Source organism: Micrasema longulum, unplaced genomic scaffold, assembly GCF_059751315.1.
Source record: "Micrasema longulum isolate JH-2025_06_02 unplaced genomic scaffold, ASM5975131v1 h1tg000500l, whole genome shotgun sequence".
NCBI lineage: Eukaryota > Metazoa > Arthropoda > Insecta > Trichoptera > Brachycentridae > Micrasema > Micrasema longulum.
Window position 1 is genome coordinate 61,081 of NW_028277697.1, and position 16,417 is coordinate 77,497.

At 32.0% G+C, this 16,417-nt stretch overlaps 1 protein-coding gene across 1 annotated transcript; it reads left to right on the forward strand.

Annotated features, from left to right (window-relative positions):
- Window positions 1–2,524: 2,524 nt before the first annotated feature.
- Window positions 2,525–16,359, forward strand: LOC148281076 (hatching enzyme 1.2-like). Its single transcript, XM_088227348.1, has 7 exons — window positions 2,525–2,641; window positions 4,679–4,819; window positions 7,181–7,375; window positions 8,621–8,727; window positions 12,020–12,209; window positions 13,361–13,497; window positions 15,234–16,359. Exons 2-7 carry the CDS (start codon window positions 4,687–4,689, stop codon window positions 15,324–15,326), a joined length of 855 nt encoding a protein of 284 aa, XP_088083474.1. The 5' UTR covers window positions 2,525–2,641; window positions 4,679–4,686; the 3' UTR covers window positions 15,327–16,359.
- Window positions 16,360–16,417: the final 58 nt, after the last annotated feature.

The window sequence follows — 16,417 nt, forward strand, 5'->3', positions numbered from 1 at the left end:
TGGTTGGCTATGCTCATAATACTAGACACTCCAATAAGAATCTGATTCTACAGAGAGGAGTTAATAATTTTTTGGCTCAAAGGCAGCAACACTATATAGGCCCGAGGATATATAACCTTATCCAAGATTCATGGAAATGTGGTGGGATTGCCAGGCTGAGGAAGGTGTTGACTGCAATTTTGATCTGATTGGTCGGAGGAAGTCAGAGAAATTGTTGTCCGATGGAGAAAAACGTAAGCTGATTTCAAGTTTTACTGGTGATGATTTAGAATTTCGAGATTTAGGTATTATTTAAGTGTTCATGGTTTATTTATTATTTAGTTTTAAATCTGTAAGTGGGGCTTACATAATAAAAAAATTGTTATTGATAAAAAAAAAAAAAATAGTACAAGATTCATTATTTATTTACTGCCTTAGAACTGGGAAGCTATCCCTAGTTAGGTAGTTTAGATGAACCACCAGCAAAAAAAAACATGTATATATACTAACATATTACAACAGAGATGAAGAACATTTAAGAGAAGGTGATATAGAAGTCTAGGCATCTACAGGGATTATGACCTGTCAATGGCTGGTTTATGTGGCCACTTTACACACTGTGTAACATTCACCATTCTGCTCATATTTAAACATCAATATTCCTTCAATTCTTTCATCTGTTGATATTTGTAAAGTTAAAGAGCTGAAACCTTAAATTATGCGGGTGAGATTTATTTCATTGAATTATTTCACCTACATACTAGGCAACGCCTGAAAATGTTATTTTTTCAATTTCTATTTATATTCTTCATAGACCAGGTAGATTAATAAACAATATTTTGAGTTTGTCCAAATTTTTGTAGGCCAGGACTGGATTCAACTCCCAGGGGAGCTGTTTATATTAACATATATAACAGCTTCCCAGTTGAATCCAGTCAATAACAGTTGAATCAGTTCAACAGCTCCCCAGTTGAATCCAGTCTATAACAGTTGAATCCAGTATATAACAGTTGAATCCAGTCCTTGCCTACAAAAATTTAGACAAACTCAAAATATTGTTGATGTATATATACTTTTCGTTCTACCTCGATCGTTTTACCTCGAGGAATAATTTTGTACACTTTTCCCCAACATTACAAATTATATTTATTTCAAGGCATAAATAAAACAAAGAATAATCAAAACATAATTTTTATGTTATAACGGTAAAATAAAATTATAGTAATTAGAGTAATTAGAGTAAAAGGAAGCTACCCTCTCTGAATTTTCTTTCAGTACAACGAAATACGTCGATATCTGAAGAGATACGTTTGAGTAAAGACATTGCTTTTCCTACTGGCATCACCATCGGCAGACTGATTCTGCAAACAGGAAGATAAAACAGCCGCCGATGTCTAAGTTAGTCATTATGAACATTCAGAAAAAACAATACTCTCATAGCACTCGTTGGCGATGTGCTCAATTATTTCAATTTTGTGGGTCATTTCAACGAGTTACAAGTAATTTACTATTAGAAAATGACCATTCAGTTGCGGTGAAGTGGTTTTCGAACCCGAGCCCTCTGATCTGTGAGCCCGCAACATTACCCACGGGACCTCGATCCGGCCTATTATTTATGCACCTTCTTTTCTTTGCAGTCTCAATCCTGGGGATTGGTTTGCAGCGAAGTCCCGCATCTCGTCCTCCATTGGTCTTTATTTTCTGCAGCCCTCGTTAGCTCGACATAAAAGGCGCAGTTAAAATCTTCGCACACTTGCTCCAAATATTCCCGTCGGAAGCGCCCTCTATAATTTGTCCCCTGAGCCATTCCCTCTATGATGTCGTGCAGGACACCCTCATGGCGCATAATGTGGCCGATCCATCGGGCTCGCCTCTCTGAGATGATTTTGATTAGGTGCGTGCCTTCTTCGATTCTGTTGAGAACCTCGTCATAAGTGATGTGGTCTCTCCAGAAAATTCCTAATATTTTTCTGTAGCACTACATCTCGAAGGCCTCTAGTCAAGATAAGGCACCATGTCTCACAACCGTACATCAATATGCTCCATACATATGTCTTGGCACCTTATAATAGTAAAAAACGAATACACTATCACAGTACGAGTATGCTTGTCCCTTAACGAGTTTTTCCAAAAAACCCCACGGAATATTATTTAAAACATGTATAATATGTTCTAAATAACAACAACAAACCATCACGCCGATTCCCCGTTAAGGTAAGTAGAGAGGATAGAACGCCACATTACTCTATATTTGCATATATATCTCGCTTCCTCTACATTCATACATCTTCTCATGCACGCGCGCTGATTATTCCGACTTTTGACAACGTAATATAAATATGTTTGTAAATTATATTAATACATTAATTGTATTATTTTATTGTTGCATATTTGAAATAAAATAAATGCCCTATTTGCGTTTAATTAATAATTACGGCAGTGACAGTAGTGATTGTTGTTTAATTTAATTTTAAATCTGCTATTGTTATTAGTTAAAATAATTAATTAATTAAAATAAGTTAATATTTTGTGAAATTATTTTCAGAAAAAATTAGTCATGAACACGTTAAAACTTTGAAACCATTTTTTAAAGATTAACTCTTGTATATAAATATGATAGAATGGCTTTAAGCGAATCATAGCCATTTCTTCAGATAAAAGGGTAAGTTAATTCTTATATTGCAACATTTTTAAATAGGTAAATTATATTCAATTTGTTCAAATATATATTTTTATTTTGAATCTTGAAATAGGGCAAACATAATGTATTCTTGTGTGCTTAATAATAAAAATGTACATTTATTTCATATTTAAGTTGTTTAACATATATTTTTTTACCTTCTGTTAGAATTTTGATTTTTTTTCTTCTTTATAAATGTTTTTTCCCATATCATAATTTTTTTTTACTGCCATTCATAAAATCAAATTTCGTGACTTCCCCGTTTTTCTACAAGGTGAGAATCTTTTCTCTGGTATTGTCATTATGTTCATGTTTGCTTTGAAAAAAATTGTTTCCAAAATTCTGTGTTTTTTTTGAAAATTAATATAATTTTACCCAAATATCATCGTATTGTAAAATATTATTTGCTTATATGTGGTACTTTAAATTTATTTTACGTCAAATTCATTTTTGTGTTGATTTTAGACTTTTTTAAAAATTAAAGTTTCGTTTTATCGTTGGGAATGTATAATTTTTTTCTTCTTTAAAGTTTAAATTTTCTTCGTTTGCTTAAGATAATATGCTGCTACAGTAGTTAATGTGTGATTCAATAATTGTTTTATAAATAGTTTTGCATCAATTCTTATCAATAAATCTTCTGATTATTTCCAGAATCGTAATTTAGCAATCTTTTTCAATACCATCTTAGTATTTCGATGAAATATAAGTTTGGAATCCATCATTACACCCAAATATTTCATTTCATTATATTTCATTAGTTTTTTCATTATCTACTACAATTGACGGCGTTTCTTCTATTTTTTTGTTTCCTGTAAAAATATGTTTTGTTTTCTTATATTTAACTTTAATTAATATTTTTTTAACCATTCCCTTTCCGCACCTAATAGTGCATATGACACTGCATTTGGTGTATCTTGATCATTTTTTGTTACAAAAAGATAAGATAATCAGTCTTAAGCTTCAGGTACCAGTCCAGGGACTATGTCAGCTTCGTAGTGTAATAGTCAGCGCATTTACCTACCTAGGAAGAGGTCTCGGGTTTGATTTCCGACATGGTTGGTATGAAATATTTATTTAAAGGGGTGTTTTTACACCAGAATATTTCATAGTCCCTGGACTGGGTACTTGAATTAATTTTTAGCCATAGGGATACAATACAGTAATGCTTTAGATTTATTTTATACCACGCCGCTGATGATCAAGTCCTGTGTTTTGAAAAAGAGTTAACAATTAAAAATTCAAATAATGATTGGTTCTTTACTTTGTTTTAGCTCTTGACTCTTGTGGGTAAAATTGTACTTTAATTTTATTATTGTTTAGTATTAATATTCATATAAACCATGAAGTAAACTTTTTAACTTTCCCTTTAAAGCACTTTCTATTACTTTTTTTCTCTTTTTTTTTCTTCTCTTCCTCTTTTTAAAAACTGCTATTATCTTAACACAGATTATGATTACGTTACAGATGTAATATTTCTTTATTTACATAAAAATACTGTTTACCATTGTATACTTTTCTCGATGTTTTTGTTATTTTTTAATAATATGCTATTTTTTTCACTAGTATTATTGTAATTATGAAAAAAGTTCATGGAACCGTAAATAAATAAATAAAAAAATATATTCAATTAAAATTCGGAAGAGTTTCAATACATAATATTTCAATAAAACAGAGTTGGTTAAAGTTATTGAAAACATGTGTACTCTTTCGATGTATTTTTAAAATGTACCTGCACTTAAGATAATGGGACCACAGGGCTCTTGGCCTCTTAGAGTTAGGAATACGTTATTTTTTTTTGTAAAATATATGTATTCGTATGAAGAATAAAAAAAAATAATTATGCATTTAGTTTTTTATTAATGATTTAACACTGCGTAATTTTTACCAGCCTAAAGATGCCTATTAGAGGGTGAAAGCGCCAATTGGTCAAACAAATAAGTAAAATTGTACCAAGTATTTTTAATTTATGGTTTATATTTAAATATGAGTTTACATCAATTTTTCTGTTTTTTTTTTCAGAATCTAAGATGTTGTTTGTTAATATTTTTGTCTTCTTGATGATTGGGGTGTTCTGTGTATATCCGGAAGAACTGAACATTGCAGGAGATCCAGATAGTTATGAAAGTTTTTTGATTAATTCCGTAAATGGAAAAGCCACACGTAAGTCAACTCTATCTATTTTTAATTTATTAACATTTTTTTTGGAAATACAAATTTTCAAACCAAATATTTAGGACACTAATTTTTTTTTTCATAATGATATAAATGAATATTATATTTGTATAGAATCACTACAAAAATATATTCTGCTACCGGTTTCAAAAGATGACTGTTCATTTGCAACCCTTATTAATAAATGTTTAATATCAGGAATACATGCACAATAGATTGGGCCGATGATGTGTGGAGTTTTTTTTATTTTTTTATACATCAAATTGAAAGAGGTGAAAAAGTTGCATTTTGGATCATATTGAACGGAAAAATTATTAAAAAAAATATTCCATAATAATTTTGGACATCAACCGAGGTTTGAAGTTTATCACTGTCTCAACATTTTGTTCATTATCTGTATTGATAAAACTATTTTTTGTTAGTAAAGATTAACCACATTACAAATTCGAACACGGTTTAAATCTACCGAAATGCAAAAAATATGCACTCCGCGGAACTGATTTCGTTGAGCGCCTGGCAAATATTGACGAAAACAATGGCTCATGGATACAATGCTACCCATTTATATCAAAACAAAGTACATTGTACTGTTTAGGTTCTTATTTAATAAGATTTGATGCACATTATGAAATTAAATTGGATTGATTTGATTACATAAATGAGAAATGACAGCCGGTTTAGCGCAAAAAATCGACTTTTTTGAAAACTTCAAGTTTTCGTTGAGGGTCAAAAGTAATATCGAATATTTTTTGCATTCCAAGTAATCCAAAAGGCAACATTTTTGACCCCTTTTATTTTAAAATTTGGAGAAAAAAATACTGGTCCACCCTAACGCACAATAAATACAATAAAACTAGGCAGATTGAATTTGTGTTTTAATTATAAAAAGTAAATATTTATTTTTATTATTTAAGAACAATTTACCCCTGATATTTAAAGACGAAAACATAAATTTCAACCAAATGCAGTAAATTTGAAAAATTTATAAAGAATTCCAAATTATTTTTAAATAAAAATAAAATAAATATCTTACCCCTTACGGATTACATTAATTTGACGGAATAATTAATTTTTTTAATGCACATTCTACCGTTAATGATAATGTTTTTAACATGTTTTGTAAAGGTTATCTGAGCCTTTTGTTTAGTTTTATTTGGTAGTTTATTCTAAATTTTAGTCCCTGGCATAGAATTTAGAATAGTCCAGAAACCGCATTCGCACATAAAACAGAAGGCGACTAAACTACTCATAAATGAGTAGGTTACGGTTTGACCCATTTCCTGTGGGTTCTGCTAAATAGTTAGAGAATGGGTAGGGGTGGAGGTTTGAGAAAAGGAAAGGCTCGATGATTGAAAGTAATCAAAGTAAAATAATAATAATCAGAAATTTTAAGCGGAAAATATGCGTATAATAATAACAACAAACAAAATTAACAAGCGGATAGATTCCTTGGTACCTACACTCTACACTACGCACACAGATGCATTTCTACTATCATCTTCCAGGGAACAGCCAAATGTGAACCAAGTGTTTTTACAGTTATTTACTAGGAAAAAGACAATAGATCCTGTTTACTGCATACTAAAATAAAGCAGGGACGAGTTTGAGTTTGAGTATCGTCTATTGTATTGTTAACCTTAATAATAAATTAAGGAAATCTATCTTTGTTTAGTTTTTTATATTTTACTTTTTGTGCTGTTATATGTTCACTTAATTGCCATACTTACTAGTTCTTTGCTCAATGTATTATTATTGCGTTTTTAAAAATTGTTTTTTATTATTTATTTTTAAAATCATTCTTATGTTGTTGAAATTCCATTTGTCGATGCGTTTTGAAGCTGCAAGACTTTTTGTGATGTTAACTATCATATTATTTTTATCATATTATGTAAATGTTATCAACTATCAAATATCTAAATTTAGTAATGGGGTCTAGAATTTCAACCGTCCATGCGCTCAGTAGCTGCAAGACTTGTTGTTATCTAACTTCCAATTTTATAAATTTGCTTTTTATTTCGTAAAATATCACTTAAACTCTAAACTTCATTGTCAAATAAAATTTTTAAAAATAAAAATGTAAATAGGGGCTAGATTTCTTATTGTCCATGCGCTCTGTAGCTGCAAGACGTTCTGTTATCTAGCTCATATATATCATTATTGTAATATATCATAATTGGAGACGAGGAACTAGAATACCAACCGTCCATGCGCTCTGTAGCTGCAAGACGTGTTGGGATATTTATTTATTGTACAGCGCCTTTGAGGTGATTTTCAAAAAATGGCGCTATATAAATTATCCAAACATTATTATTATTATTATTATTAATACGATTTTTTGTTTGGTTTTAGCACCGCTAAACGCATTATTGGCTGAGAAACAGAACATTTGGGAAAGAAGTGGAAAGTTTGAAGGAGACATTGTCCTAACTAAAGAGCAGATACAATCCCGAGTGAACGTTATTTTCGGAATGGAAAATGCCATTCTTAACACTGCAAAACTTTGGACTGGTAAAGTGGTACGATACGTGATAAGTTCAAATTTCAGTAAGTAAAAAAAAATATTATTTACTTCGTCTTGTGCGTTTATATTGAGACTATTTAAAATTTGATGTAAATACGGTAGAACTCCGTTAATCCATACTCCAGCTATCCGGGTTTCCAAATACCCAGGTTATTTTCAGGAAGTGGTGTTATAGTAACGTCATAAGTGCCTCTGGCCAGATTCGAATTTCGAGCCCCCAAGACTAATTTTCTAGGAAGAGAAAAAGAACAGAAGGTTGTAGGTCTGCAAAAATGCGCTCCGTCTGGCTACCCCCTAGCTACGACACTATATAAAAACAAATGAAAAAAGGGCTTTTAACTGTGCTGGACACGTTTTATTTCAGTAGATGGATCCAGCTTGTCTACAAATATTATGACATACTCAAAACATTGTTGATTATATTAACTGGTGTGAGAAGAAGTATAAAAATTGGTTTAAGGCGTTGCCTTGTATGTGAATTGGTTCAACCGGATGAATCTCACCCACATTAGCTCAGCTTCTTTATTTTATTATTTTTATTTTTATTTATTAAGGAAAAACAACAGTTGTTTTATAAGAATACAAAATATAAAAAATAGTACACACATCCAGTTAAAGTTTTTCACAAATATAATGAGAGAACATGTTACACAGTAAAGAGAAAAATAATATATTATATAAGACATGAGAAAAAAGAGCTCTTAAGAAGGTTAAGGGATGAGAAAAGTCAACAAATTGAAGATTTGAGGAAATGAGGATGTTTTGACATGGTCAGAATGGTGAATGTTACACGGTGTGTAAAGTGGCCACTTAAACCAGCCAATGACAGGTTATAAGCCCTATAAATGCCTTGACTTCCATATTCCTTTCTCAAAAATGTTTTCCCATTTCGCTGATCGTAGAGTAAATTTGGCGTTTTCTTTCAAAACGTTTCCTTAATTCAATGGCTTATTCAATTATCCAAATTTCTGCGTAGCCGGATAACGTTTGGAACTCATTAATCCGGACAACTGTACAATTTTGTAAATGAAAATTCTTAGATCATGAAAAATTAAATGTATTTTTATTGAAATTAAAGACAGCTAATACGAATTTGAGTTCATTTTTAAAATAACTAGTGATCGGTTTTTTTGCGTCCATTTTATTAAGACCGATTTTTATGACACGTCAATGGCGTTGGTTAATTGGAAAATTATAAACGCTACTAGTAAAAGTTTTAAATTATTTTTTCTAGAAAAAGCATAAAAGATTTTTAATTATTTTTTTAGCTACTGCACAAAAAAAAATGATCACTGCAGCAATGAGCGATATCGCCAATAATTCCTGTGTGAGATTCCTTGCAAGGGGATTGCAAGCAAATTACATTAATATCGTTGTAAGTATAATGCATGATTTTTTAACCTACTTAAACATAAAAGACTTAAAAAGGAAAACATTTACCTTTATAATCTAACATTTCATAGTTTTAATTTCAGAGCTACAGATCAGCGTTTATTTGATATTTTTTAAATACATATTAAAAATTGGTACCCACTGTATATTTTTTTTTTCAAGAATTAACGGTACAAGTACCTTTTACATTACATACGTACATAAGTATAGAAGTAGAAAAAGTAGAAAAATTAGAAAAAAAGAAAGTAGAAATAGTAGAAAAATTTCAACGCTTATCAGTTCATGGTTTACCTCTTCGTTCTCATTCTCAAGGCACTCTCTTAATACCCATACACAATTCCTCTTTCTTCTCTAACTCATATAGTGTCCATGCGGCTCGACTGTGGAATCATCTCCCATCCACCATCAAAGATGTTACTACATTATCTCTGTTTAAATCACGTCTGAAGAAATATCTCCTTTCTCTTCCTTAATCTCTCCTCCTTTCCTTTTTCCTCTTTCCTCTTTCCTCTTTTTTCCTTTTTCCCATTGAGTAATAGTTTCGATTTAAGGTAATTTATAAACAAATACGTTTATTTCTATTTTCATATATCTTTAAATTTTTAATCTTTTTTTCTATTGAATATGTTCTGTAACTTGAATTATAAAAATAAAACTTTTATTTTATTGGTTGGTTGGAAGAAATTGCCATTTGGCAATAAGCCCGCCAATGTACAAATAATCATTATGTACAAAAAGTTAAATAAATAAAAAAAAAGTATTTACAGTGGAGTATATACAGTAACAACTTTTTCAATGCTTACTTAGAAAGAACATAATTAAAATATTGATTCCACACTAAAATGTTTTACAAGTAATTGTTTATAAGCTGGAAATTCCAATAAAAATATGTCACCTAAATCCGAATGTTTATTACCCAGCGCATGTAGACGATTCAGTACTGAAGTGCTAGAATATATTGAGATATGATTGTTGCAGTGATAAAGTCGAACTAGCCTAGTCACTCTAACTGGCACTTTAAAACCAATGAGGGCCAAAATTTCAGGGCTGTCCAATACTGAATTAACGATTTAAAGACTTTGCGGTGGGACATATTTTTTTTACATTATTTCATTTATATTATACATATTTATTTATTCACATTAATAAGTTTATTGCACATAAGGTATTTGAGACGTAAGTCCCAACTCCATGAGACTAAAAGTCCTGTGTTAAGATGGGACGAGCAATTAGTTGACACAGACACATTTAACAGACATTATTTAAAAGATATTTCTTCAGTTCTTTTTAATTTTCAATTGAAGATCTTTCATCTAAATTATGGTTTGGGGGAGATCATCGAATAACCTTGGAATAACGCAATTGAATATTCGTTCCCCGAAGTTATTTGTAATTCAGGGAATGGCCAGGGAATTTTTAGTTTTTAATCTAGTATTGTGAGTATGGGAAACTCTTTTTTTTTAATTCCGGATCAACGAATCTACAATCCGGATCTACAATCAATTTTTAGTCACAAAGTTGTTTTACCGGCAGGACATTACAGAATTCATAATATGGATCTTTGCCCATACGTTTCGCCTCACGGATTATACTATTCGGTACATTACCATTTAGCAGTCTCACCAGAATATCATAAATTTTATCCAGATGAGACTTCACTTTATTTATTACTCAGATGAGTTTTACAATCTGTTTAATAAGTTAACTCAACAAAATATAATGTTTTAATTTTTACATTATCTTTAACATACGAAAATCAACAAATTACATCTAGGAACACACTAGGACAATACTGTTTTGTCCCAGCTCCGTGAATAGCCTCGACCGCGCAGGACCAGACACTTGGACAGTACGGAAATTCGGCCATAGACGAAGCCACGCGTGAACGCTATAAAAATGAACACGCGACGACTCGTTACGAGCGAATCCGCAAAAATATCATCAAAAATAATGCAAAAATAATTTTTTTATACGTTTCCTTCCAGTTTTAGTTTTCACCTTCTGATTCGGGTGCATTTATTTCTTCGTAATTTGTCGCCGTTAAGCTGAGAGATGATAATGTAAAACAACAAGTCGAAAAGTTGAAATGTCGTCAATTTTTTTGCTCTGTGTGTTGAGTCTTTTTACTTAGCACACAGGTATTCACTACTCGAAAATAACATTCTTTCTACAAAATTGATTATTTTCTGACAAAATTTAAAAATGAGTCTTGGGAGTATTTTTAAATCCTTTGAATTTCGTATTTACATTTTCGATCAGTTATTATAATTTATTTTTACTACATAATTTTTTTTTATTTACTGTATAAAAAAATTAATAAGGTTACGAATTTGTAATTTTATCAACATTGTTGTGACATTTTATTTTGATCCTGCTAGTTTACCAACACTGATCCTACATATCCTCGTTGCATATTATTCATTCAATATATACCAATTAAATTTCAAATTCAAATGTTTTATTCAGAATATGATTTTGACACTTACTTTAATTTTAATTTTTAAAAATACAATCGAAACATAACATTACAAAGAAAAACTATTTTCTAAACGGTTTCGAAAATAGGTCAAACAACTTGCCTAGTTCTCTCCTATACACGTTTTAAATAACTTTTTTTATTTACGCACCATTTCAAACACATCCTCACACATTCATTCACACACATTCATATAGACATACATGAATACAAACGTCGCACTAAAGAAACACACAATCGATAATGATATAAAAACATTAAAAAAAAATACAGTTTAAAGACAGACCAGCAACGTTTCTAAATAAAAATCGTACATATTATTAAATAGTGTGCGTTTATGTGTATTTGTATGAGAGTAAGTGTAGATGTGTGTTTATGCGTATAAGTGTGGGAGTAAGTGTTCAGGAGTGTGCATCAGTGGCCTCTGTGGTGTAGTGGTCAAGACGCTTGACTCTTACACGGAAGGTTCCGGGTTCGATTCCCGGAGAGAACACAAAAAAATAATTGTGATTTTTCTCAAGCCTGGGTGTTCTGTGATGTAATTCATCACTGGAATTGGGCTTCTTGGCCTGTTGTGGTGCAAAAAAAATGTGTATCATCAAATAGTATGTATTATTAGATTAAAATTGGTTTTTTAAATTGGCGTATTGTTAATATATTTCTACTTATTTTTTAAATATAAAAAGCTGTAAAAATCCCAAATAAATAAAACAAATTCGTAAATGTCGGCCTCGTGGTATAGTGGTCAGCGCGTTTGCCAACCATGCAAGAGGTCTCTCTTAAAACATATTATTTGCAGGGAAATAATCCAGGATGTTACTCAAGCGTTGGGATGGTCAAAGGAGCTCAGATCGTTAATTTAGAAGCTGGTTGCTTCGTCCACGGAACAATCGTCCACGAGTTATTGCATTCTCTTGGTTTCTACCACATGCAAAGCACCCACAATAGAGACAGCTGGGTTAAAATCAATTGGGCCAAAATTATACCAGGTATCCATAGCACAAATTAATCTTCATCATCATCATTATCGTCGTCGTCATCATCATCAGGAATTGAACATAAGACCTCGAGAATGAGAAGGTGCATGCGTCAATCACTACGCACTCCAATCGATGTCCTTGTTAAGGACTTTTACCTTAGAGCAGACATCAAGTCAAAAATACTTGTCCAGGGTTCTGGTTTTATTTCTTATACATAAATGTTTTCTTCATCCGCACGGACAGAGATTATTTTTCCCGAGGTGGAGCATATTGTCATGATCGTAGAATAACGACGCATGTGATTTTTTTCAACTTTATCTGAGAGCGGTTTAATTATTATTTTTAAACATTGTCACAAGTTTAAAGATACAAAACTATATCATTTGATACTTGGGTTAAAAATATGTAATTAATTGTTTTAACATGGAAAATAAAGCCTTCATGTAACCTTTTCAAGATCGAATATAAAGAAAGTCAGAGTCACATTTTTCGCAAATCCGTCGTTGTTCTACGATCATACGATCAACGAAATGTAGGCAATAAAATCACTACAAAATGTCCGTCTGCGACCAACTCCAGTGTGTCCTCTTAAGTCAAATCCACGTTCCGTGATTTAGACGTGAACTGCCGAGGAACCGCCAGCCGTTGACGTCCAGGACCGTAAGAACCTGATTCCTTGAAAAGCAGGCAAGCGTGCTTGAGGATCTCGGGCGGCTTCGGTAATACCCAACGTGTCTCCACTTTTATACATATTTTCAAATGATATCAGCTGGTCACTTGAGCCCGGGACAAATTGTATAGCTGCGCTTAAATCACGCTCGAAGAAACATTTTTTGGCTTATCCTTAATCTCTCCACTTTTATCACCTCTTTAATCCTTTTTTTCCGATTGAAGACTTGCATCAATATCAATTCATTTGTATACATTCATTGTTTTTCTTGCAAACGTTTTGAAACTAAAATGATATTAATAAACAATATAGATTAGTTTATTAGTTGGTTGGAAAAATGTCATTTAGCAATAAACCTGTCAATGTACAAATATGTATTTTAACATTCCATGTTCAACATATTTCTACGCCATCATCGATTGATTCATCATTAAGATGTTATTGAAATCAATTACAAATATGTAGGATAATGAAGTGATTATGTTTTTAGGCAAGGAAGGTAATTTCGTCAAATATTCAGTGAATGAAGTCACAAACTTTAATGTCACCTACGACTATGGAAGCGTTCTTCATTATTCGCAATATGCCTTCAGCATTGATGGAAACAAAACAATCACCCCTCTTCAGGTAAAATTTATTTGATTTATTTTTATACAGAACTGTACATGAGGATCTTCAGTCTACTCAATCTTTACATGAATTTAAAATGCTCTAATATAATAATTTAAAAAAAACATAAAACACTGAGACTCTTTGTCATTTAGCCCTTTCACCAAAATGTTATTATTGGAGAGGTCGGATGGGAACTCAGGATAACAATCATTTATGAGGCACCCAATAAACATGGTTAAATCTTCTTCCTTAAGCTGAGATTTGAACATGGCAGAATACCGGACATGGTTTCTAAACAGGTGCGAACCATTACAGCAGTGCCTAATGCGTGCATATTGAGGATGTCATAAACTTGTTCAAAATGACTTTGGAAAACCAAGGGTTTTCTGTTACATTTGGTTTTAGTTGGATGTCTACCTTTGGCTTAGAAAGAGGCTACTCCAAATTCTTGGCGTGGGCGAAGTAGCTTCTCCTTCACCAGTGGTAATAAATACTTTGGACAGGATCTCCAGAATGGACAAGTCTCCTTTGCTAACGCGTCTTTTTTGTTACTTGGAATGCCACAGAGGGATCCAAAATAAAACAATACATTTATTGGATGTCGCTGATAATGAAAAAAGGAATCGAGTTTCCACGCCGAGTCCATCCTCAGGATAAGAGGATGGAGGATATTTGACCTTTTGTAGAGCACTCTGGAAATCCAACAGATTAATAAACTTGCTATATTAAGAACTGAAAGCATACTTGACAGACCTCCAAATTGCGATACATTCCGCATTGTAAATACGCCCGCATTATTATGTAATTTGTACAAAATTTGGAAGTTACTGTCTTTACAATATACGGCTGCACCTGTAAATGTTGGCGAATTTGACCGAAATTCATCAGTGAAAATAATTTTCTAACCTATCCATTTAAATGACCAAATTTAGTTGAATTTACACCGTGGCTGAAAGTGGCTTTTAACTCAGAATGAAAGTTGAAAATTTGAGGCATAAATAGAAATATTAAGAAATGGGAAACAATAAAGGGAAAGAGTCTTATTTGGGTTATTATTTTATATTATTAATATTAGTTTCAAAAGATTTGTAAATACAAAAACTGTTGACAAGTAAAGGAGGGTGTTTATTGTTCCAAAAAGATGAAAATGTCAGAAAGAAATTATACTTTTATAAGGAGTAAATAATTTCTATGAACGGAGCATTTTAGCGAAAACATATTCATCAAATATTATCTATATGGTGACTCAAATCAGTGTTCGAAGAAATAGTAAGACCCTTAATGAAGAAGTTAAGTGGTTTTACAATTCAGCATATTTGTGGCTAAGCCAAAAAAAAAAAAAAACAAAAGTGATATCATTGCTATGGTTTTTAAAAGTTTTCATCGAGGGATCATTTTACACAAGAATCTGAAGAGACGATGTCAGTACCGATTTTCGTGCAGACCAGTTTTTTATGTTTCACAACCCCGCCTAATTGTAAATGTTACTATTTATGTTTTTTTTTTAAATATTTTTTCCTTGGTTAATATTCTTTGCTTTCAAATTAAATAGTTTTGGGACCACGCCTGCCATTGTTCTGTCCCGTTACAGTTTTGCTGTCGAGGTATCTTCAGCTTCTGAGACGAAACTGGCAGAGTCACCATTTGGTGCATTACCACTTGCTTTTATCTGTAATCTGGGAACTGATCACCTGATTTTACCCTGATTTGTTTGCATTTAGCAGAACCTAATATCTTGTTATTTTTTCCAGACAACAACTGCGACCATCGGTCAACGCGTAAAAATGAGCGCAGGGGACAAAATGAAACTGAACAAGCTGTACTCTTGTCCAGGATATGTGTAAAGGAGTTCACGCTGCACGAAAATGTTTCATTGAACAAGTACTGGAAAATTAGTCAAAGAAGAGTCCATTGATCTACATACAAGAGATAACACAAAACATCACAAATTTCTAAAAATAGAGTTTCATCACGTCACGTGAACTGAAACATAACGTCGAATAGACCAAGAATATGCGAGTAGGTGCACACTACTATCATGAACAAGTGTACGTGAACAAAAACATACAATAATTTTTCGAATTAATTGAAACGTCTTTATCATAATTCCCTTTTCCGCATCCAGTGGTGCATAGGGCCTTGCATTGGTAACCCAAAAGCAGCTTAGTTCGATCACCTGCTACACTAAAGTAAGGCGATCAGTCTCACGCGTCAAACTCCAGTCAGGAACGTTTAAAACCGATATTTTACTCCACCCTGCCAGAACGTCAAATGTTAACTACTACACACCGCGGCTCGATCTGCACTCGATAACTATTTTAAGGATTTTTATCTGAGAGCATCCGGCGAGCGGAAAACACTTCTTGTCACAGGGTTCTTGTTCTATTTTACATAGATCTGTATTCTTCATCAGCCTAGATACAGAGAATGAGTTGAATAGTTCTTTAAAATGATTTTATTTTAAACCACAAGATGCAACGTTCCAAATATACTTTTACTTTCAGTTGGTAAACTTCGTTTCAAATACAATAAATAAATATCTAATTTTCAATACCATTGTTAACAAGCGAACATCAACAAAGAATTGTAGTCGATTGATATCTACGTTTGTATTTTTGTTAAATTATTTCTTAAAAACGCAAGTCATCGCGATCCTTCGAAAATGTTGGTACATAATTAATGGACAATATTTTAATGAACAATATTTTAATGAACAAGTATACGAGAACAAAAATAAGTAGTACTTATTTTAATGAATGTAATTGTTACCTTTGTATTTTTCTGTACGTGTTGTATTTGTGTTGAAATATTTCTTTTGTAAAATAACATGTAAATTTCACCAGTATTGTTGGATAATAAACATATTTGAAATTTTTATTCAACGTTTTTTAAATAACGGTGAAAGAGAGGTGGAAGATAATCATTTTGCGATGTA

Bases quoted from the DNA above. Each gene is read 5' to 3' on its own strand.
- LOC148281076 (XM_088227348.1), top strand. From the start codon at position 4,687: ATGTTGTTTGTTAATATTTTTGTCTTCTTGATGATTGGGGTGTTCTGT. The intron at 8,728-12,019 runs GTAAGTATAATG...TATTATTTGCAG, and splicing joins CAAATTACATTAATATCGTT to GGAAATAATCCAGGATGTTA. The intron at 12,210-13,360 runs GTATCCATAGCA...TTATGTTTTTAG, and splicing joins TTGGGCCAAAATTATACCAG to GCAAGGAAGGTAATTTCGTC.